This window comes from Fundulus heteroclitus, chromosome 14, assembly GCF_011125445.2.
Source record: "Fundulus heteroclitus isolate FHET01 chromosome 14, MU-UCD_Fhet_4.1, whole genome shotgun sequence".
Taxonomy (NCBI): Eukaryota; Metazoa; Chordata; class Actinopteri; order Cyprinodontiformes; family Fundulidae; genus Fundulus; species Fundulus heteroclitus.
The window spans coordinates 29412771-29437447 of record NC_046374.1 but is presented as its reverse complement, the minus strand read 5'-3'; the positions used below and the strand labels follow the sequence as shown (position 1 = coordinate 29437447).

At 43.3% G+C, this 24677-nt stretch overlaps 1 protein-coding gene across 1 annotated transcript in view; it reads left to right on the top strand.

Moving 5' to 3' along the window:
• The first annotated feature begins 5856 nt into the window (after positions 1–5856).
• LOC118565947 (fibroblast growth factor 11-like) overlaps positions 5857–24677 on the top strand; it is an 80632-nt gene continuing 61811 nt past the window's right edge. The window contains exon 1 of the mRNA XM_036147053.1: positions 5857–7179. Coding sequence (XP_036002946.1) covers positions 6987–7179 — 193 coding nt within the window. The 5' untranslated portion in view covers positions 5857–6986. The remainder of the gene's footprint in view (positions 7180–24677) is intronic.

Sequence of the window (24677 nt, the reverse complement as noted above, 5' to 3'; positions counted from 1 at the left end):
TGCATCCTAAAGCTAGCAATTTTAAGTTACCTTTACATTTAGAAATATTAACCAATTTCCCCCCTCCCGCATTTTTGGTTTTTAAGAGCCAAAGCTGAAGGTGTAAAGAGCCACATGCGGCTCTGGAGCCACAGGTTGCAGACCCCTGCTTTAGAACATACAGCTGGATTCACACATATTTTTGATATTTTCATATTTTGGGACTGTAAACGATAAAAGGAGGAACCAGAATTGAACTTCAAATGCCAACTAACCAAGACTTTTCTACTAGTTACAGAATGCCAAGGGTGGGTAGGCTGGCCAGCCAGACTGACATGAACCAGAAATTCAGAAATCCACAAGAACTACTAGTTAAAATCCTTCTAAAGCAAAGACAAAGTCTGGTTAGTTGGTAGTAACGTGTACAAACTATGGACATGGTTTCCTTCACACTGCATTTACATGGATCTCTCAAAATAATCTGGAGAACCTGCCCACCATATATCTGCATTCCAGTCCGGTCTCTTTTCTTTTTTCCCCCTGTCACCGGGTTTTATTTGCAGCATCCGGAGAAGTCAGAGTGGCGGATACCTGCATTATGTGTTCATTTAAAGTCCCCTGCAGAGGAACCCTCCGTATCAGTCCCAATTTGGGGCTCATTTGTCTCAGGCTGGTGCCAGTTAACGGCCCCTGACTGGCACGAGGGAGCAGAGCATTACTACATTATCTATAACAGCGCGGCGCCGCAGAGGTGTAATTTAGAGTCTAATTCACAGCTGTATCCAGAGACCTGGCGTTATACGGGGTTCGACTTAAAGACGGAGCAACGTGTCCAAACAGACCGATGAACGGCTACATATTCCCTCTCTTGCGTTAGCTTCAACCTTGTTCCCTTTATCCTCTGGCAAACCTACAGTGCAAGCTTTCCGTCTTTATTGGACATATTTGTCTGTGACACTAAAGACTTGGAGGAATGTTGGCTGAAATATGAAGTCATAACGCATCTGCGCCCTCAGCTCCCTTTCATGCAATTGCCAGCGTCGAGATGACAAATCCTGACTAATAGTCTGTGTGTCTCTGTCGTTTTCGGCGTCTCCGGAGCAGATGCTAAAATCTGATTTACAAGCGCGTACGTACGGCCACGGCGCGAAAGGGATGAACGCGAAGATCGAAGCCACTCCGACGAGGCCTCGAATTATGATCTTGTAATTCGTGTTGTGGAGAACAGACACGGGGAGAGAGAACGTGTTACGCAGCATGAAGACTGGAAATACTTTGCGGAGAAAAATACGTCTCCTCGTTGCCGATGAGGTCTAATCCAATCCTCTCCGGGTCTCTTTGTTTCATTGTCCTTCTGTCTCTGTATATCTGTGTCTTGGCCAGAGTTCGTGATTCTCTTCTCTTCTCTGCCCCCAGCACCCCCCCCCTCCTCTGTGTCTTAGCCAGTTTGCGCAGAATGATGTCTTCATTCCAGTCTGCCTCCGTCAATATTTTCCACTCCAAACCAAAGCTCTGCCTTCTGCTTCCCTCGCTGAGACTTTTGTTTCGCAAGGGCTGTATCCCATCTCCCCTCTCGCCCCTACCACCTTGTTCTGTTTCCTGGTGTAAAACTAAGACAGGAGTGTCCCCTTGACCTTTGATTTGTCTTCTCCCGTGGGGTAGCAGCTGTGATATCCCTCCACAAAATGGCACAACCTGCCGGCTGGTCTTGCATGAATGGCCCTCTGGGTGAACCCGAAGTAATCAAAATGCTGGAAATTCAAAATGCAGTGGCATCCTGCACCTTGCGGACAATAGTCTCCCTTTGGGGTTGGGGGGGGGGGCATGGGTCCTAATTGACCGCATACACGTTAAAGCAATAGAAAACATGTGCCGAGGACAATAAAATGTGAATTTGACGTCTATATTTAGGTTCTTGTGTTCCGATGTAAGAGGCGACTCCGCCAGATTGCTTGGGTTCCCAACAGGAACCGAATGTTTTAACCGCGCCAAAGGGTGGCGATTTACCCCCAAAGGAACAACGCTGTCTCATTCACTACAAACTCGCAAGTTTTTCTTTCCCTCAACCTGGCCGCCTCTGAAAGTTGGTACCCCCCGTTGTCGGTTTCCTAAGTTTATTCTCATGGTGGGTGTTGTGGGATGCCTCCCAGAATGGATGTTGCTGTGTGAGAGAAAAGCATGGGAGCGAGGAGAGATAATCATGTTATTTAACAGCCCAGGAAACTTGCCATAGGTGAGTGCGTGTTTGTGTGTGTAAGGGGGGCAAGAGGGGGGGGGGGGGTATCCTGCGGGGTTTTCTCTTGCAGCTCTCTACTAGGCCAGCAGAAAAGGAGAGGAAATGGAGCAGCGCCAGGCCCGCTGGCCACAAATCACAGGTTCCCTCGATCGCTTTACTTTTGCCTTCCCAGGGGGAGCGCCGGCTGCTCCAAAGGGTGACAACTCTTGCTTAGCTGTCATCTCACTTTATGTAAACCTTGTATAACATCAGAGCGGAAATTAATCTACACTTTTTTATTAAAGCCTGTGTGGGCAGTTTATCATTGGAGCACTTGGTGATTTTTTTTCTTTTTTACCTATGGCTGCTAATATAATCTAATGCTCTTGTTTAACTCCAAAATTGACACCTTGTATCCTGACTGAGCACAATATCCTGAATAAATTACAGTCTTCCATCAATGTACTACTGAGTACACCCCTGTCAGTGTTACTTATTCTGCGTTTTGCTTGGTTCAGATAAAACGACGATGCCAGTCTGCTGTTTGTTTCAGCCCTTGTAGATGAAACATTGATGTAAGGCAGAAAAGGAGTCTCGTACAAAGCCGTTCTGCGAGCTAATCGCCGGTGTCACTTGTGGCATTACACAACGACCTTCGAGGATGAAATATGAAACCAACAAATCTGAAGTGCCTTAAGTTATAATATAGCTATAATTGATGAGGGCTGAGGGTGCAGCCTTGTCTCCCCATGAGGTCCAGTCATTTTCTTGGCGCTAAAACAGGGGTGTCCAACGTGAAGCCCGGGGGTCACTTGTGGGCCTCTGAAGGGTGTTGTGCGTCTCTAAATCACGATACAACAATGGCATAAATCTAGTTTGCCAACTAAGGCGGCTGATACAGATATACATGTAAAGAAATCTTAGTACAATTTTCACTGATTCAAGGTCTTTCAGCCCTTGAATCAGGTCTTTCAGACCTTGAATCAATTCTTAAATTGGAAAATAAAAGGCGCAGTTGCTCATATTGAGGAACTCCTCCTTGGACGGGCCATCAGAGCATCCACATCGTCGCAGATGTGCCTTCAGTTTGCCTGTTGCTCTATTCAGGGCCCATGTATCTCACAAGAAAGTGTTGTGTGGTTCCCTTGAGACTTTTTGTGGGTGAAAATGGAAAAAAATTGTGGTGTTTTTACTTTTCTTCTATACCACAACTACGGGCATTTCTTCTGGAAACAGCACAACTTGAAAACAACTTGTTTTCAAGTTGTCAGTGGGATTTAGCGGGCGCAACTTTTTAAGCCTTATGGGAATGTTGTTGCGTTTCAAAGAAGATTCAAATCCATTTCAATTCAATTTTATTTATATAGCACCAATTCATGAAACATGTCATTTCAAGGCACTTTCCAAAGTCAAATTCAGTCAGATTATACAGATTGGTCCAAAAAAAATCCTATCTAAGGGAATCCAGTAGATTGCATCAAGTCCTGACAAGCAGCATTCACTCCTCCATGAAGAAGTGTAGCTCCACAGGGAGAGTCGTCTGAATTGTCCATGGTTTTGCAGCAATCCCTCATACTGAGAATGCATAAAGCGACAGTGGAAAGAAAAACTCTCCATTAACGGGAAGGAAAACCTCCAGCAGAACCAGAACCGGGCTCAGTATGAACGGTCATCTGCCTCGACCCACTGGGGGTTACAGAAGACAGAGCAGAGACACAACAAGAGAGACAAAAAGCACAGAAGCACACATTGATCCAGTAATCTTTTCTACAAGATACTGCCTACTAGTGGCTTGGCAGTGAAACTACTAGAGTTTTTAACATTTCTGCTACTGTCATGTGTGCATAATTAAAGCATTGCAATGTAGTTGCGTTAAAAGAAACGGAACAACAATCCCGTTTCCGACGGATATTTGTCGTGTGTGCAGGGCATTTTGGTGCTTTCACATTAGAGCTGGCTGGTCTGCTTTAAATGGTCCAGAGTTTGTTTCCTCGGATAGCCCACTCTGTTTGGGCAGGCATCTGCTCAAAGAAGTGACCATGGGTCTGCCTGAAAAAGTCTTCCTTAAACCTGTTTAATGACAGAATTAGTGACGATTTTCTTTGTGTACCGCAACCTTCGTCTCCTCTTCAGAACATGCTGGATTGCTCGCTGCCTCTGAAACAATGAGCTGCGTAACGTTCTTCACTGCAGCTTTAAAAAAAACATCAGAGTTAAGGTGAACTGACCCCAAAGCAATTGTGAAACTTCAGCATTCCCTGCCTAACTGCGCGTCTGGCGTGAAAACATCCTTAAACTCCTCCTCTTGAAGAACTAACTCTGCAGACTGTTCCTGTCTGAGGACCACATCCACATGCTCTGAGGTTTTAATCTTCATTGCACCCTCACTCAGCCACAAAATCTCCAAAGTGCTGGTTTGACGTCCTTACTCAACGAGGTCAATAGAACCACATCGTGCACAAAGACCTAGGGCAGGAGTGAAAGTTATGAGCAGACCTTGAGACAATGACACAAGCCAGCACTGACGAGAATAAAGAGCATGACACATCTTAAACCTAATATTCATAATGTGGTTGACTTTATTTAATTAAGATAAAATAGCCATGCTAAGGCAAAAGACTGGATGGAAAGTTAGGGAAAAAGCATCCAGCATCCATAGAAAATGTTTAAATACCTGCTTTATAAGAGCACACGAAAGTCTGGTACTTTGGAGGAAAGACAAAAGAAATTGAGTGTGGTTTTAAACTTTGGTTGCTTTATTATGGAAATACCCACTGAGATTTAAAATAACATTTACGAGGGTGTCCTGGACAAAAAACAAGCACTCAAACACATTACATATGAGATTTTACAAATTATGAAACATCAATGATTGGTAAAAACACAAAAAGAAAATATGTCGGTCAAAACATCTACATCCACATTTTTGACGTGAGAGTCGGGTTTTAGCTGTACCTGCACCGAGCAGCCGGGACCTCTGGAGACCAGAGTTTCTGTGTAAGGTTCTTGTTCCTATACGGTCAAATCTGACTACCTGTCACGTTGAGCCAGTCAGCACCAGCGTTTGATGGCGCGTAATTGGGTTTTTCCCCCGCGCGTTGACGTCCGTGACAGCAGTGACGCAATATCACAGACTGTGCCACGGCGTCTTTGCGTCCTTCTCGGAGCGCAGCACCGACAGGCTGGCTCAGTTTGTCTCTTTAAGCCGACATCACTTCTGAGCTCGGTGGTGGTGGTGGTGGAGGGAGGGGGTGGTGTGGGGGGGAGCAGGGGCACCCCCGAGCCCAGCCCAGCCCTGTCCCAGCCGGTAGGTGGGACATAATATCTCCGACGTGAAAGGAGGGCTCTGAAAGACGGAGGGGGAGGAGAAATGGGAAGGAGAAAGAGGAGGGTTCAGGGAAATGAATTAAAGAGAGTGTGTGTGTGTGTGTGTGTGTATTTGTGAGTGTGTGTGTACACTCTGTAATGCACTGTGAACAGGGACGAATGAGATGCCGAGTCTCTCTCACACATACACACACACATTTCCATGCATGCTGCCTCTGTCACACACCTTCACCTTGTGGCACCGCTTCATCTACACGTGCACACCCTCCTTCACACCAGCCTGCAAGAAGGCTAAGAGGTGCCCCCCCCCCACCCCGTCCGTTGACTCTCTCCTCCACACGTCCGTGGACCCACTTGCACTCCGACCGCACCGGACCACCGTCGGCCACCGGTGGAGCCCCCCACTCCCCCCCTCCCGCCCCCCCGGACGAGAGTGAGGCACGGCTACCTGCAGGATCCCTCTACTAACCACCCACCCTCCTCATCTGGTCTCCTCCTCTACATTCATTCATCCCTCGCTCCCCCTGCTGCGAGAGGAAGCGTGCGCGGCTGAAGGACACAGCGCTGCGCTCTGCTGAGAGAGTTGGAGAGCCCGATCGGACGAAAAAGAGGGGGGATGCAAGAGACTGACTGCTCTTTTTCTTTGACACCCCTCTCCACCTCCCTCCCTCTCTCTGCATTCTTTCCCCCCCCCCCCTTTGCTTTTGAATGTCACCTCTATCTCTGGGCAGTAGTGGATTCATCAAGCCGTTGTGTGTCTCTTTTCCTTCTTCCCTCAGAGCGTAAGTGATCGGAGGGGTGATGCCAGGAATCAAGGCACGCTCCGCTCACCAGAGACCGCAGACCTGGTAACTCGGGCCGGGCAGGACTCCTCCATCTACTCGTCTCGCTCTGACAGTCGCGGATGGAGGGGGCTGCATCGGTGAAGGACAGAAGGTGAAGGGTTTGATATCTGGACAGTGTCTTCTCTGTTTGGCAACGGACTGAGGAGGTTAAAGCGGGACAGAGCCGATGTATGTTTGGTCCGGCGATGTGGCGGGTGGTCAAGTGTCCTCTCGGACTTGGCTAAGCTGAACTTGGCCGGAGCCGGCGGTGCTCTGGGGAGAATTTTGAGAGGAGAGCAACATGGCACGTCACAGCAGGAGATCGACGCCTTCGAACCGAGGAAGAATCGATTGCTTCGCCTCTTTCGCCAGCCGTCATCACATTTCCACGGGATTTTGAAGTGTCCGCCCTGATTTTCTGCCCCGGCTCATACCTAACCCCTGATTTCTTTGGACCGTCCCGAATCAGAACCCCCCACCCTCCACCCCGACGCCTTGGTCCTCTCTGCAGCTTTCCCTCAGAGGTGCTTCATCGCCCTGGGTAAGCAGGTGGAGGGGGTGGCCCGTGGAACCCCTGGACACCTCGGCGCCACCGAGCCGCCAAAGGCCGGCGAGGCGGGGTAAGGCTCGGCGCTGGGAAGATGGCCGCTCTCGCCAGCTCCCTCATTCGCCAGCGAAGGGAGGTCAAGGACCCCCAAGCGAACCGGCAGATTGCCAGCAAGCGCAAGCCCTGCCCGAAGAGCAACAAGTCGCTCTGCCAGAAACAGATTCTCATATTGATATCAAAAGTTCGACTATGTGGCAGTCGAGGGAGAAAAATGGAAAAAAGGCCCGGTGAGTTGACTTACTTTCTCTTCCTTCGCTGTGTTTTACGACTAAAAGTTGTTGGGGTTTTTTTTCTCTCTCGCTTGGCCAGGCCACAGATTAATCCCGAACTGTAAACCCTCAGCAGAGGAACATGCGCAGCCCTTTAATTTCAGACTTCAGAACTTAATCTGAATGTGGAAAACATCCCGACCAAATCCCTTCTTTCCCAGCTGTCCGTAATAGCATCAGCGGGAAGTGGAATACATTCCAGCTTGATGCACACGGTTGTGCCACACTGACCACCGTCCAGGGCTTGTGTTGTGACTGCAGAGATGGCTCACTCTGGGCACGTGTCGGCACACGAACACATGCTGGTAAATCTGAAGGCACACAGCGAACTTGGCTGCACGCTACAGTGATTCACACGGCTAAATAAAAACGTCAGGAGATGTCTCATTTCTGACCCCGACAGGCCGGGCTCCGTCAAAGGCAGCTCAGATACACGTTTCTTCACGCTGGAGACAAATCTGGTCATGACAAGCTAATGAAAACCAAAACTTTGCTTCGATTTCCTCGGATTTGAACTGATCTTTCCTTTCCTGCTGTAGTACATCTAACCTTTTGCTTATTGTGTGATTCATTTTAGGCCTGTTTTAGGGGGTAAGCAAAGTTTAAACAGCGACAGAATTTAAGAGATTTTATGTTTGCGCACATTTTCTTTCTAATGCTGTGAACAGAAAAATCACCATTGAACCCAAACATCTGCCACACTGCAAAAAGAGAAGGAAAAACAAGTAAAATTGTCTTGAAGTGAGTGTATTTGCCCTGAAATTGAGCAGGTAAATAAGATTATTTGCCAATGGAATGAGTATTTTTACCCCTAAAATAAGATTATTAGATATACTGCACTTGAAATGAGATGATGGAGATTAGTTGCTCCAGTTCTAAGTGCAACAATCTTATTCCATTGGCAAATAGTCTTATTTACCTGCCTAAATTTAAGGAAAAATACTTTCATTTCAAGAAAATTTTTCTTATTTTTAGTTCTATTTTTGCAGTGCAGAATTGTGGTTGATTGCCTGAAATACAAACCTGTCATTAACACCAAATAAATTTAAAACAGCCCACGTGATTCAATTCAGATCCAAAAACATTCACTCCCAAATGAGTCCAGTGTAATTTCAGTAATATTCTCATTCAGTCCAACAACATCCTGTCCAACTTAATCTAACAATTAATCATTTCTCAACAGTCTAATAAAAAAACATAAGAATACCAATTAATAATAAAAAATAAGGCCAAAGAATGTACATCTATTCAGTCTTAATGTTGCAATCTGCCAACCTCAGAAAGGACATGGAGACAGTGGAGAGGAACAACTCCCACTTAACAGAAAATAAATATTAAAAAAAATTGTATTACATTAAAAAAACAACATATTCAGATTGATTTATAAAAATTAAGAAATTGTGTTTATGTAATAATTCAAAATAAAGTACAAGTCTTAGGTGCTGTACTGTAAGTAAAAGTCAAGTACCGCATTTACAGCTGTTGCCTCTCAATAGGGATGGTGTTTCAGCCTTACACCATGAAAGGCCCGGAGCTTACACCTTCTCCTTCTGCACAGCATAACCCCCCCCCCCCCCCGGTACTCCAGTTTCCTTTGATTGTCCTAAAAAAAAGTTCCATGTTAAGCTAATTGGGCACGCCAATTTACCCTTTCCTATTTGGTCGGTTGGTGTTTTCATACATTTCTACCACCTTTAAGCTGTGTTGGATAAATTCAGCAAATGAAAATGAAAAATTTGTTCATTTCAAAAATATATTTCACAAATATGAAGTGAATGGAAACTACAACAAAGAATCAGTGGGAGCCCTGAGCTCGTTTCTCTCCAACGAGACGGTCCCGTCTAGGGGTAATGGGAGACAGTCAAAGTGTCTTTTCTCATTGCAACAATCCTTACATACCTTTAGGACTACCACCATTGTGCAGAAGCTCTATGTTATGAGCAGACTATAACAATGTCTGTTGTTGCAGGCCGGACAGAATCCAGATCCAGCTTCTATAAATTCTGCATCAAATCTAAACAATTGCTGTAGTCCAGACATATCCAGATACAACATCATTGCTTCTTTTTTGAAGAATAATATCAGTTTACATGAAGTCATTCCCACACTGCAAAAATGTTCCATCAAACCAAGTCTTACAATCCTTTATCTAGCTAAAAAAGGCTCTTTAATCTTTTGAGGATCTTTTCAAAATAAGAACAATAATCTGCCAGTGCAGTAAAACATTTGCACTCGGTAGGAATTCTTGAAATCACGATGCATATTCTCAAAATAATAAGTTTTACCAAGTTCAAGATTTATAATCTAACAGCATCTGCTCTAGTTTAGTATATCAATCTCAAAACAAGATCAAAAAGCCTTTTTGGCTAGATAAAGGATTGTAAGACTTGGTTAGATGGACAGTTTTCGCAGTGCATTTTAAATGGTAGTCAACAAGTTGTGTGTGATGTTAATCAAAGAAAAATGGGTTTAATACATTATAACAACTTTAATCAGGAATTTTGTTGGGTTAAATGTCAGAAAAATAACAGTTTATTAACAGTCCCATAAACATATTGGTGTTTGGTGTAAGGTAGAAATTAAAGCTCCAATTTAATGTTTAACACCAAAGCCTCCAGTTTAGATGCCAATGAGAAAAACTGAAACATTAAATATTTTATAAATAATATTTTGAAATGATTGCTGTTACTACTTACTTTTTGAAGGCTTTTTAAAAACATTTAAATGTATATTGATGAGGAAGCCTTCTTGCTAGTTGCATCGCCTTCGTCCATTGAACATGGCAAAGAAACCAAAATAATCATGCTAATTTATCTGGGTTTTTTTTAACAGACTTTACTGAATGCAATGGGAACGACCATTGCTGTAACATTTAATTTTAATTTTATAAATTAATCATCACAATACATGTTGGCATGTTGAAGTGTTCTGTGTGTGACGGTTTTTTTAGTGTTTTCATCTCCCTGCAAAAAGGAAACTAACTAAACTAAACTAACTAAAGTAACTAAAATACTATTGAAATGAGTGTATTTGTCCTTGATTTTGAGCAGGTAAATAAGATTATCTGCCAATGGAACGAGTTTTTCTACCCCTAAGATGAGATAATAATACTTTTTAATAATACTCTCCTGGATACCGTGAATAGCACACTGTCTATTTCCCCTGCATTGTTTACATTGTTTTACATTGTTTACATTTCAATTGTTTACATAAATCGCTGCTGCATCTTTATCCTGAAATTTAGTGCAATTTACTGTGATTTTTCAAGCTGTATGCAAACGAAATTTCATTCTGTACGCACTTTGTGCATACAAAATGACAAATAAAGATGTCTATGTCTAAGTCTAAGATAACTAGATATGTTGCACTTGAAATAAGATGATGGAGATGAGTTATTCTATTAGGAGATTAAACTTTCCTGCTCAAATCAAGGGCAAATATACTCACTTAAATACCATTTTACTACTTTTAGTTCCCTTTTCACAGTGATTGGGTTTGAGCTGGTCTCTTGCAGCTTTGTTTCTGGAGGGTTTCAGTTTTTTTTGTGTGGCTCATAATTGTGTTTTCCTCATGATATTGTATTCCTGATGTTGTGCATTGAAAAGTGTCACACAGAGGAGGTTTAGTCCTTGCCTGGAAGCCTGGAAACAGATCTTCATCTTGTTGCTCATTCACCGTTTTTAACGCGAGTCATCACCGGCCATCGCCCCGTGAGTGAGGTCGCCGCTCCTCCGTCTTCTACCTGACTGCGTTTTCCCGTTCCCCGTGTGTGTGTCCCCTTCCACCTTGTGTAGGTGCAGCTGGTCGTGAGTGTCTCGCGATATTTATTACCCGAGCGTTGCCAAGTTCATCATGATAATTACCCGGGAAACCTCTAACGGGGAAGCGGCAGCTGCCATCGAGGCGGCGGCTCTCTTATTGTAATTATGGTTGTAAAATTTGTTGGACAGGCCGTGGCAGAGAGGACTCTTTGAGAAAAGGCCACACGTGCATAATACCTATTGTTTGGTCTAATTTACACGTGTATGGTGGACAATGCATGGGGCTGGATTCAAAATAGGCCTATTTATGTATTTGTAACAACGCAAGGACCACTGAGTCTGCAAGCCGGTGTGTAAATTACAGAGTGAGAGCATTAGTCCTCATCCTTCCCTTGAGGTTTGTGAGTATTTATCATAGAGTGTTAAGAAAAAAAATGTAAGCCTTCTCAGACAGTTTCTTTTTTTGTCAGGTTTAAATATTTGAAGTTATTAAACAAATTATGTCAGACAAAGACAATCCCGAGTAAATACAAAAGGCAGTTTTGAAACTATGATTTCACATCCTTAACAGGAAAGTACTATCCAAACCGGCAGTATCCTATATATGTAAATATATCTGTCTCCTACATAAATCATAAATTAACTGGCAGATTTAAAAAATCTCCTAAACAGAACCCACCAGACTACATTAGTTTAGCTAAAGATCTCAGAACACATTAACTCATTCCCCAATTTAAAGAAATTCAAGAACAGAATCATGTAAAAACAAGCATATGAAAGAATCCAGTGTAGCTTAATTAAAATATTCCACAATAAGGAGTGGTCATCCACATTAGACAAGGCTCTCACCCAGTTATCACACACACTTGTTGCCACCAAGAGCAACAATCGGTTTGGTTAGTAATTACTTTTTCACATAGGGCTAGGCGCAAGGTTTGATTGGATAGCCCTTTTCCCCTTGGTAAAACAAATCATGTGTGTTTGGTGTTAAAATTTTCTGATGATTTAAAACAGTTAACTATAACTAACAAGCAAATAAAAAAAAAACAACCTTAAATGGGGGAAGACTTTTTCACACCACTGTATGTAGGACACTCCTGACCCCTGGCCATGAATGTGTGTGTGGATTCTCGTCTTTGAGTTACCTCCTCCCTCGCTGAGCTTCATCCTGAGGCCACGCTTGACCCTCGGCCAAGAATAATCAACCAGAATATTCTTAAGCTGTGTCCTCCTCCTCCTCCTCCTCCTCTTCTTCCTCCTGCTGGCAGAACTTCAGAGTGGCCTGCTTACAGTTTACCATCATTATTTCTAGCAGCTTTTCTCTGCATCCAGAGACTTTTAGTGGCATGTTTTATTAAATGTTGTGCTGAATGACATTTTCATTTAACAACACTGTAAATGCTAATTTGCCTGTACTCGTATAGTGTTTTATCAAGTCCAGGGGACCCCAAAGAGCTTTATGCTAAATTCAGTCATTCGTCCATCGCCCTGCTGCCGGTGGTGAGCTGCAGTGTAGCCACAGCTGCCCTGGGGCAGACTGACAGAAGCTCCTACGCCACTGTGGGTAATTTTCTAATATTTTCTAATATTTGCATAATCAGTGTTAATTTTGTAATATTTGTCAATTTTTGATCTTCCAGATATTTATAGTTGCAGTCTTGTTTTGATGGAGCAATCCTCAGAATATGTCTTTTGCCACTTTCAGCTGACTAGAAAAATATCTTGCAACTAAATGCTGTATAAACTGTTCTACATTTGGGTTGTTATATTGGAGGAAGGGACATCTGTCATTTACAGACAACGATTTGAAAATTAAGTGACTTCAATATTATGTACTGATTAATAAGTTAAATAACTTAGAAAAAAAACTTTAGATTTAGGGTTGATTTTTTGGCTACATTAAGATATGTTTACATTAGGGGGGAAAAATTAAAATATGTGAAAATGTGTTCCTGGCTAACCTAAATAATTAAAAGCCATAACCCAAGACGTAGTAACAGTCATTAATTTAGCACCTAATGTTGTTGCAGAGCATCCATCCATCCATCCATCCATCCATCCATCCATCCATCCATCCATCCATCCATCCATCCACTGTCTTCTGCTTATCAAATATTGAGTCGTAGGGACAACAGGTCCAGGAGGGAAATCCTGACATCACTCTCCCCAGCAACATCCCCCAGCTCATTCTGGGCATGTCAAGGTGTTCTCAGTGAGTCCTGGGTGTTTCCCAGGGTCTCCTCAACAATGGGACATGCTTATAGCTGAACCTCTGGTTCCCTCTGGAGGAAGCTCATTTAGGCAGCTCCAGTATTTTGACCATGATCAATACCTCATGATCATAGGTGAGAATCAGAACATGAACAGACTGGTGAATGGAGAGCTTTGCTTTTTGGCTAAGCTCTCTCTTCACTACAACAGACCAGAGAAGTGTCTGCATTACTAGATACGAAGCCCTAGTCTGTTTGTCTTGTCCACGAGTGATGATAGGATGGAACCAGAGCTGGACAGATACTGAAAGTCCTCTACTTGAGGCAGAGACTGAGCCCAAACCCTGAGTTGGAGACTAAGGGGAGGGTCTTTACAAGCTAATCCCTGGTGACACGGACTTACTTTAGGAAATTCATAGATTTAATATAGTTTCACTGTTACGACCTGGCTCAAAGGCCATAACAAAAAGGGAGACACTTTCATCACAAGAGGCAGTGACTGAGCTGCTCAAACAACTTCACGCCAAAATGGTAGATTTGGAAAGTCGCGCAAGACGGGACTGTCTTTGCATGGTGTGTCTCCCTTTTTGTTATGGCCTTTGAGCTAGGTCATAGCATTCACGTAAACAGTCTCTACTTTATTCAGTATCTGCTCGACAGAGACAACACAAATATATATACTGTATATAAATTATTGTTATTATTTAAAAAAATTGTAAATGTATTCAAGCAGAAAGGGACTTAACCATGCCAATGAGTTCTGGGTTCCTTTGTGACCTCTTGTAGCAAATGCCATGAAAACCTGAGGTGTTGAAACCAATGAAAGGCCGAAAACATTAGCATTTACCGCAGCTTTTGATCTCTCTAATTAAACTTTTTGTCTGGTCACTGATGAGCAATTGAAGTGTGGAAAATAAGCTTATATTGCATTTTTAACCTCTGATTACTTTGTTTCTTATCTCTCCTTGATTTTTTTCTAATCAGGCCATGATGTGCAGCTTTGCGAGTTCCTTCGCCTACTTCATGTAGTCATAGTTGCATTGTTTCTACAGGTCTAGTATCAATCAGACACTTGTAGAAAACAAACAAAAAAAAGATTAAATCATGATCTAACATGTTGTGTTTTTACACAGGAGCCTTTTTTCCCCCCTTAGCAAAGCAACCGTTATCGGAAACGTTTAACCGTGACAGCACAGTAGGAATATGTGACGAGGTAAATACCTTCGACAGCGCGGCATGTAATGTAAACAGACACGAAAGTGTGTCAGCACATGTGTTGCAATTCCAGTCTACAAATCTGTCCTCTCCGCTGTCAGCCCACGCCCTCCACTGTGCGTGGATGTTCTCATGCATCCAACGCTGTCTGTCACTGCGTCATTGCGTTGTGGCCGGATTGTTCGGGCTCCCTTTGTGCTGTTGAAGGCCATTCGAAGCTATTGTAGGAGAGGAGGTGTTGTTTAAAAAAAAGAAAAAGAGAGGGAAACGCATGTGTGTTTGGGTGACAGCACGTGTCTGCACAGTTGTTTTCCTCCAGGTGACGGATGGGCGACGGTGACAAATTTGTTTGTCCCTTTTTGACCCTCCGGTTCTCTCTCTCTTTTACGTCTATCCGGCGTCTCTCCCCCCTTTCCGTGTTAGCCTCTAACCTCACCAAACGCACACGGGCGCCGTCTAACCTAAGCCATACTAATGACGCCCTGGCACCACTCGGTTTATAACAAGGTCATCTCGACCTGCAAGGGCGCACACACACGCGTGCGGCAGGTATCGTAGGATCGCGGCGACACGGAACAGCACCCGCGTACGTTCGCGAAGACTAATAAATCAGCCGACGCTAACGCAAACAAACGATGAGACGCGGAGATAATTGAGGAAGTGGAGTGTAGGTGAGAGATAATTTCGCCCCCTGGCTTTGCGTCTGCGCGCGCGTCTGATGAAATCCATTGGGGATGATAAGCCGGCTATTGGATATCAAACAGGAATAGCCGGTGTTTTGTCCTCCGAGTGGCTGCTTCAAGCGGCTGTTAACAGGGTGGAATAACATTCGGAGTTGTTGTTGTTGCAGCAGCAGCAGCGCAGGGGCTAAGTGTCTGTCCTGCTGCTGCAAATTAGTTTGTGGGCGCGCGCGACTGTGGGAGACGAGCGGCAAACAACAGGACGATGAACAACTGCACACACACACACAGAGGCTTGGGGTGGACTCTCCGTTTTGTGCGTGTCCGTTTAAGGCTCATTGTTGTGTCATGATTCATCAGACCACATCGGCTCCTCTCATTAACGCACACTGATTTATCAATAATGTGCGGCCGCGTTTGGAGAGCACACCCTGAATTGGGGGGAAATTTACTGCCTCATCGCTGGGCGGACGCCGTGGACAATCCGCACTTAGTGAGGACCGTTTTATCTGCTCACATCCTCCCTCCTCCTTCCTATCAATCCATCACCTCGCTCCTCTTCTCTCTGTCTAACCTCCCTTTTTTACTCTCTTCACTGTAGCCTTGATCCCTTTCTGCCCCCCCCCAACCCCACCCCCCACCTACCTCCGCCCTCCACACTTATCATCTCAAGGACATCTAGACTCTTATAACTGTCTGTCCCGGGTTTTTTTCCGTCTCTCTGCACTCACTGCATTTCCCCACCATGCCTAATCAACTTGTCTTTGGTCCAGCTAGGCAGTCACTGGACGTTACAATAACAGAGGGAATGCCATGTACGGTAACTGGGGTTTCATTGTGAAAATGGGGCATTTACCGACTCATTTTTAGCAGAATGCTTTTAAAGGTGAGCGTAACTGTGTCCAGAAAGGAAAATTTTGGATCATGCATGATTTCAATATTCATTGGTTGAATCATCACCAAAGCAAAGACTTCAAACCAGACTTAGCCTCGGTTCTATAGACTTGGCTTGGACTCAGAATCTGGGGCTTGACTTTCATACACTCAAGATGAAAGTGAACTAATAAGTTCACTTTCATCTTGAGTGGTTAAACTTCACAAACTATCTCTCTGTGATGTTCTCCAATCTCTTGTTTACATTGCCGGACCAGCCTGCCTCCTCCCTGCCCATAAAATGCCACCGCCAGGCACAAAATGGCGGAGATCACACCCATCGGATCAAAACGTTCTCTTGCTAACAGCATTATAAAGTTATTAGTTACTTACATCTTTAATGGATATGTTCCTCTGAAGGGTGAAGCTGTTTTGCTCTGTTTTTATCCTTCGCAAATAGGCTCATACGAACTGATGGGTGAGAAGGGGAAGGGGTGCAGAGCGCTGGAGTTAGAGGGAGGCGTGGCTTGATACACGGCTTGTTTTGGTCTACAGACGGTGCTCAAGCTCCACCTAGTGGTGGAATATTGCTTATTGCTCCTTTAAGAGGCAAGTTTGAGTCACAAGACTTCACTTGGATCTGCCCCTCAAGTTCTTCAGACGTCAATTGAACGTACGGCAGAAATGTTTCAGAGCAGATGGACTTGTCCCTCAAGTACTTGAGATTTAGAAATTGACTTGGACATCCTAGTCTCAGATGCTTGATTTTAACTTTTCCTTGAAGGACTTGAGACTGGACTTGGATTTACCCTTTTAGTACTTCAGACTAGTCTTGGACCTGTCACCAAACAATTGTGATTTGACTTGGACTTGCACCTTAAAGACTGAAGTCTTTACTTGTATATCATGAGACTTGACTAAGACTTACCCTAAAGTGTTTCAGAGCAGACTTGAGTTTGTCCCTCAAAGACTCAAAAATACACAACCGTTCTTTTAAGACCTGTTTAGCAGAATTTTTTAATAGACAATGATCTACAACACCTTTCAAACAATAATAAGAATAACACTTCATTCAATGCTTTTTTCTTCTCGCAGATTTTGACTTTGTTGAGTAGAACGAATCCATAAAACTGGTTATCATATGATTGCTACACTGTTGCTCTTTAGACAAATAGACTGCACACGTGCTACATGTTAGTGCTGTACTGCTGGGTTTCAGTGTGACTACGTATACATTTACACCCCTACTGAGTAATAGAAGAGCAAGAAACTCAGAAAGTGCTGTCCCGGTTGGTATGGTTATTCTTGCCTTTTTTTTTTAGCACGGCTTGAACTTTATGTTTAAGCTGTCCGTGGTGATGCTTCTGTAACACATGGCTGACGCAGAGATTTTCAGATCTTTTTTCAAAAACATTATTGTTAGCAAGGGAAACACATTTTTTGACGGCAGGCAAAAAGTAACGATAGAAAGTGTTAAATCTGTGAATTTTATGCTCAGAACCCAACAGTTTCAGCCCTAGATATAACTTTAAAAGTTGTTCGCAGTGTGTGGTTGTCCTGTGTGAAGAACTGGCCACCTTTTCCCGGGTGTAGCCTGCCTCTTGCCAAATGACAAATGATGAAACCAACCCCTGAACCATTTGAAGCAACCTTTGTCCCGTCCATAATTTTTAGTCACTGACTCCTGCCAAAAATGCATTTCTCTAACACACTTAGATCTGCTGAGGCAAAAATCTGCCTCAGCAGATTTTTGAAAACAGATATTTTTTTTATGAAGCAAATTAGGACTGACATCTAAGGGGTGAACATTTTAGAACATTTTGCTCTATATGGCGAGAGCAGCGGTTTACAATGACAAACATTACAACGTAAAATAAAAAATACGTTGAATGAATTGTAACAATCTTAAAAAAAAAGCTTTTTTGTTGTGTTTTAAAGGAATACACATGGACCAGATCATGAAATGACCCCCAAGCAGAAGAACAATCCTATTTTTAACCTTGTTGGTTTTTAGTTGACAGCATCCAACCTTCAGTTTTGCCTAAATGATGTCCTCTGCTCTGTATTTTATCCTGTAGGCCTGCGTCGCCATCAGTCAGCCACATTCACTGGATCATAACAGGTTCTGCCCTCTGAAACTGCCTCAGCGGCAGATTTTATTCATGAGACCCAGAACAAATGATCGGGAGACACTAACATTTGGCGATCAATGTGATCTCTCGGTGGTGCCTCCCCCCTCCCAACAGCTGATTTATGGAAAGCGCCACTTTTGTTTCTACTTTTATGCCTCTCCAGCTGCTGTTTCTGAGAGTGTCGACTGGTACATGTTTGGCTTACGATGGCTCCAGCGTTCTGGCAGGAACGACGACAGCCGCTCGGGCTCTTTGTGGAGCATCGGCGGCACAGAACCGCGCGGAGAATACCAAATATACTGTAATTAGAGCAGGGTAATGAAGCAGAGGGACTTCGGATCTGGTGGCTCTATACTTGAAGTGACCTCCAGCCGAGATTGTGCCGCGTACATTTTGTCTATCCAAGCATGCTACATCTTGAGAGCTCTTAAGCACCCCAACCTTGCCGTCCTCAATGTCACAAGAAGAATGCGCCATCCCTCTAATCGATATCTTATAGCTTGAATTGCAATATTAACATGCCGAGGACAGTAAAGCCAGAATTAGCGTTTCACATGCAGTCAGTTTGCCGCATGGTTTGCGTGCACAGCTGAGCGGGGCGTGTGCTACATGGCGATGACAGCTCATGGGGTACATGACACACGTGGGGCAGCATGAAAGCTAGAAAAAGACACGGTGGCACAAAACGCTGCGGATCAGATCTTGGGCTAAAACACAAATCCCGGTGAAGTGTGGAGAGTCTGATCTCTGACACAGTGTCCCTGACCGAAGTAACGCTGTTCAGAAGACAGCTCTTTAAATCACACAGTGCCCACACACACACACACCCGAGCTTCTCCATCTCTGTTTGTGCGTTAACCTCTCGCACACATTTCCTTAAGCCTGCTGTCCGGCAAAGCCACAGAACAAACTGGCCTTATGGGAAACGACTGTGTGTGCATGCTTTTCTGCTTGCGTCTGTATCTGATTACGAGCTAATTTGCTTTGATCACAGAGACGCTGGCACCCGGTGAGGGGGGGTGGGGGGGGGGGGGGGTGTGGGTGCAGGAATTACTGACAGGTGCTACAGGCTGCAACAGATCAGCAGGCGGGACAGACTTATGGTCTGGTACCCGGAAAAGAAACATAGAAGTGTTCAGTGAGTTTTAGTGTTCATGTATCAACGCACTGTGAAGGGATTCTGTTTGGTTCATGCAATGGTATCACCTGTTCAGAACAAAAGCTAGCTAACGGCGCGATAATGACGAAGGTCAAACTCAAGTCTATCAAATCGTGCTCAATTCCTTTTCAACTGCAGATAAGTGAGGTTCCTTTACTGCTCACTTTTAAAACTTGCCTTAAAACCCACTATTATTCTTTGGCTTCTAGCACTAGCCAGACTTAGTTTTCATTTTAAATTGTTTTTATTGTTTCTTTTAAGCGTTTTAATGCATCATCTTTTTATTTACTTATTTATTTTTTTAATTGCTGTGTTTTAGCTTGTAGTAATGTACAGCAATCTGTTTCAGCTGTTGGCTGTTTTTAAGCGCTTTATAAATAAAGATGGTATGGTATGGTAGCCCAGAAATGCATTAAAGCAGGATCCACACTTACTGGAAGTAAGTTGGACACAGTCCAGTTCAATCCGATTTGGCACGTTCCAGTTGCAAGTCATAATCTGATTTCTTTGATTTCAATTCATACCTGTTCAATTAGTTTAAAATTTTAATTAAGAGCTGATTCACACTTTGTTCTAGTGGCTTACATCCCAGTTCAACTAAATTACATAGATGGTGATACATACATTCATATAGAGCGCTCCAGACGCTAGAAAGTTACACATGGCACTTAAAGGAGTTGCTAAATGACGCTGCCATTTTTTCTGTGGTTTTAAATTGAACCGCTAATCCTGGATGTGACATCACTGTGCTGTCTGTTGCCGTCCTGTGAGTCCATGAAGACGGCTATCCACAAAGTTTTTGTAATTAAGGAAATTATCTTTTTTTTTTTTTTTTGGCCTCCTGCTTCATATTGTGAACTGATTGTTTGAACGCCTACCAAATATAAATCAACCTTAATCCCAATGCCTCAAAAACAAACCTTGGTTAATAAACATTCACTCTGAACTGTAACATCCCTGCATACAGTGACTGGTTATCGATCTCAGTCTTACTCTTTTGTTTTAGTTTAAAAGTTTTCTTTATTCTTTTCATTTTTACGTTTAGTTAGATTTAAGCATCTTAATAACATTCTGTATCCTCTCAAGCACGTCTCCTAACCGGCACACAAACGTTTGACCAGATAAAACCTATTTTAGGCTCCCTGCACCGGCTGCCTGTACATTTTAGGGTTCCTTTTAAAAGTCTCTCGTTCAGGTAATGGCCCCGCCCCGCCCCGCCCCGCCCTACCTGTCCGAGCCGCTCCGTCATTCCATAGTTTAGGAGCTGTTAAAGGGATGTAATGACCTTCAAGCCTCTTCAGTGTCTGTGTTTAAATCCCTTCTTAAACCTCCTCTGCCTGGTATTTGACACCATCTGAGATAAAGACTCGATTATGAAATTATGAATTAATTCATTTTATAATCTATTTCCATTTTCCTTCATTCTGTTTCTGAATGTTTAATCATTTCAAAACTAGGCTGTTTTGTTATTTCTTAGGTCCTATTGATTATATTTTTTGATTTACTAGCGTATCATGGGACTACTGTTTCATTTATTCAGCGTACAGCTTTTTGGACCCGCGGCTGTTTAAAGAGCTCTATAAATACAGCTCATATGGTGTGGCATAACTCGATAATGTAGGCTTTGTTTTGTGCGGACAGCAGAGCGAAGAGTTTCCATTTCAAGACATCTCTGACGGTGTTCTTTTACAGAGACTGAAGCGTTCCAGCGTCTCCTCCGTTCGCACAGCGAGCATCCAGATTTGTTTGCATATAGAAACGCAAATATTATTGTACAGTTTTAGTGACAAATCTGGTTAATTACGCAGACAGACGGTTGGGTTTACATTTTCTGGTGCCAGCACCGTCTGTGGACACTCGCCGCACGTGCATACCCACAGAAAATATAGACGAGACGCAGCGAACACAGAGCAATTTAAAATGTGAAGTCCCTCGTGGTGGAAATGGAACAAAATAATGATTCAGATTTGTCTTCAGGAGGAAATGGTTGCAGCAGCAAAGCGATAGAACAAAACAAACAAAAAAAATGATATAAGAAATAATCAGTAAATGAAATAACATATGACATGTCTGTATAAGGCTATAGTATGTAATATCAATGTAAAAGCTGGTAATTTTTCTTTCATTAAGGGAATATCAATTTATAAAACTGCTCAAGGCCCAGAGCAAACATAGAACATAGTGTTGGGCACGGACAGATCTGAGAGTCTCACCGTATGACAACCCTGAGTAAAAAATACCTTGCTTCAAAGTATTTACACCAAGAAGTGTAAATAAATGCAAAAAAGTACATGGCCTAATTTTCTTAAATGAAATTAGAAAAACAATATTTTTACTAATTTTAAAAGAAAGTAACACTTGTGCTTGCACTTAAAATAACGTAATCTAATAATATGTAATGCTTAGATGTCAGATGAACAGATGTGTTCAAATGGCTATAATAACCTTTATTTTTATTTCTTATTGCTGTTCTGCTACTCATGGAGTAACACTGATGGTATTAAAGGGACCTATGACGCTTCTTTTTTAAAGAAGCTATTATAGATCCATGGGTGATGGAGAACATGTTCATTAATTATTTTACACAGACACATTCTCTGATAAGGACATTTCACCTGCTCGGTTTCACCTGTTTTGACCTGCGTTCAGAATGGCCTGTTTTTAGGGCTCTGTCACTTTTTTACATATAACCTGTAGTTGGCCACGCCCCCAACTTGATGTTTCCACCCAAGCTCTATCCAAATTTCCTTAATTTTTGCTCCTAGCTCCTGTTCTTTGACGTTTCATGGGGTCAACAGTAAGGAACTGTATCGCTGGGAGGAAAGGAGCTTCAGGCAACTTTGCCAAACTCAGTCAGCCTTTAACTCCGACGTCGTTACGTGACTGAAACACACATGGATGATGCGAGTCAAATCCGGTCCTACAGCCTTCCGAAAATGAACTACAAAGTGCTGCTCTTCAGCCATTTCTTGTTCATTTCGATGAGGTGGGCTGTGCTTATACGTCATGTCACACAAAGGATTGTGGGATACCTTTATAGCTCCTAAGCGCGCGTAAGGGACATTGAGATGTTCCTATGCTAAATTAGCCCTGTTAGGAAAAGGAGCATGTATGCTTCCTTTCTCCAGCACCTATCATGGCGACTACTGGTGCACTTCCGCTTTGGCTAAAGAGTCCTTATCCAATAGAGGTATTCGGATGGACCCACCACTTTCACAATGTGGCTAAGGCATTGGCATCAAAGGAAAATTAAGCCCAGCAGCTCTGCTCTCTGTGACTGGGAGAATGTGCACAGAAGTATCCAGAAGCCATAGTACAGCTCACACAGCACTAATACCAGCTGACCAAACACGCTCCTCTTTCAATAATGAAGTGGGCGGAGCTTTGTATGAGTAGCTAAGAGAGGGGTGGTGCCCGCCGATTGTGATGTAATAATCAGGCATGCACTAATATCCTGCATCAGTCAGTGTGTAAAACACAGCGCCATCTAGGGGGAGGCACAGTTCTTCTGCCATGTATTTGAACAGGCAAAGGTTAAATTAAGCAATTTTGACCCTTAAATTGATTACATCATTTTGACAATAAATTTATAGAGCACTCAAGCAGACAAATAGATTTTAGCTCATCATTGTTAGCATCTTATGTCTCTTTTCCATCGTGACACTTTGATTTGATTCACTGCGGGCCCTCTTGATTCAATTCAGAACCGGTGGTTTCCCATTGCAGCTGAATATGGTGCCAATGTGGGGACGGTTGTCACAGCAAGGCGGTGTGACGAAATAATTGAGGTGAATTTTTCTGCACGTACTGATTTGGGAGCTTCCGTCTTCATTCACCCTGTAGCTTCTGTCCCTGTTGTGCTTGGTTTTAAATATGCTGGGTTAAACACCAGTTCTGGAGTCCCTCTCATCACGCAAACAGTGACTCCACCTCCTAGCCAATCACTGATCGACAGCCTTATGACATGGCGTCTTCTGGCTGACTCGTTGTGCTTGGAACCACGTCGAAGCAGGCACTAAAAATGGTAACAATTCCACATAACAGCTACCAATAGAAAAGGCATAAAAAGCGGTAGCTACTTTACCGTAACCCCCAAATTGCTACTAATGGAAAAGGTCCATTATTTGTCATAATGACAAAATTGCATTTTCATTGGCCAACGAATTACGCAAACTGTAATTCCGAAATAAATTAGTTTAATGGAAACACAGCAATTTCGAAAATAATTGTATTTTTCGAAGGTTTTTGGGCTAGGATGAGGTGGTTTTTCAGCCACATTGAAATTGGTATAGTTCGCAAAACTGCAGTGGAAACAGTTTGTTTTTTTTCGCATCACACGAGTCACGTGATCAACAACCGGCCGTTACTACTGGTGAAATAGACGAAGAAGACGACAGGAAGTCGTAGCAGGACAATGGCGAGGCATGTTTGGATTCACAAGGAGACGGCATATTTTTTTTACATTAGTTCGTGACAGGGGTATTACCAACATAATAGATTTAAAACAGCAAAGAAATGCAAGCATTTACCAAGATCTTGCAGCGGCCATGAAGGAAGCGGGGTTCCACAACCCGTGGCAAAACTTACGTTCATAATGGAAAACGCTGAAACAAAAATACCTGGTGGAGAAGAGAAAGCTCGGCAAAAGTGGCATCAATGAAAAGATAAAATTTGTTTCAAATACTTCTCCCTCATGGACGAGATAATAAACATATTAACGTACAATTTTAACTGCATTTCCTATTTAATGGAAACACCGCAATTGTGTGAATGGATTTTTATCGAAATTAGCAGAATATCAACAATGTTTTGCACACATTTGTAATGGAAAGTTACAAATGCACGTCGTTGATGCCCACATGGAGGTAATTACCATCAAATGATAAAAACTAGAGAGCAATGCAAAGTCCGGGGCATAGATCAGGAAAGGTTTTTTTTGGGTTGCAACTGGAGATTGCACAATATTGGAGGAAGAATTGTAAAAATGCTCTGATGAGCTTCTGAGATGTCTACTTTTACCGCTTTTATGTTGATGTTTGGTGTTTGGAGCTGGTTGTGTGTCGGGGAACAAATACACACCGACCGCCCATATGAACGTCTGTTCTTGCTGCGACAAAAACTCATAACTGTATATGAAAGGTAGATTCACAGTGAATGCCCAAGTGTCTTTGATGTGTGAGGGACACCTTGCTGATTGCAGCACCTTGTCTACCTGTGTGCAGCTCCCGTGTGGTTCACACGGGCAGAGCTGCATGACGTGTCCTTCACTTTAACGTGTCATCAATCTGGAAAGCTGGAGACCGGCCAAAGTGCAACCTCCACACATGCACACACACACACACACACACGGTAAAAACACTGAAAATATGTCATCTTCGGAGCGATTCCTCTTCTAAATGAAGGGGATATTCCTGTAAACTCTGGAT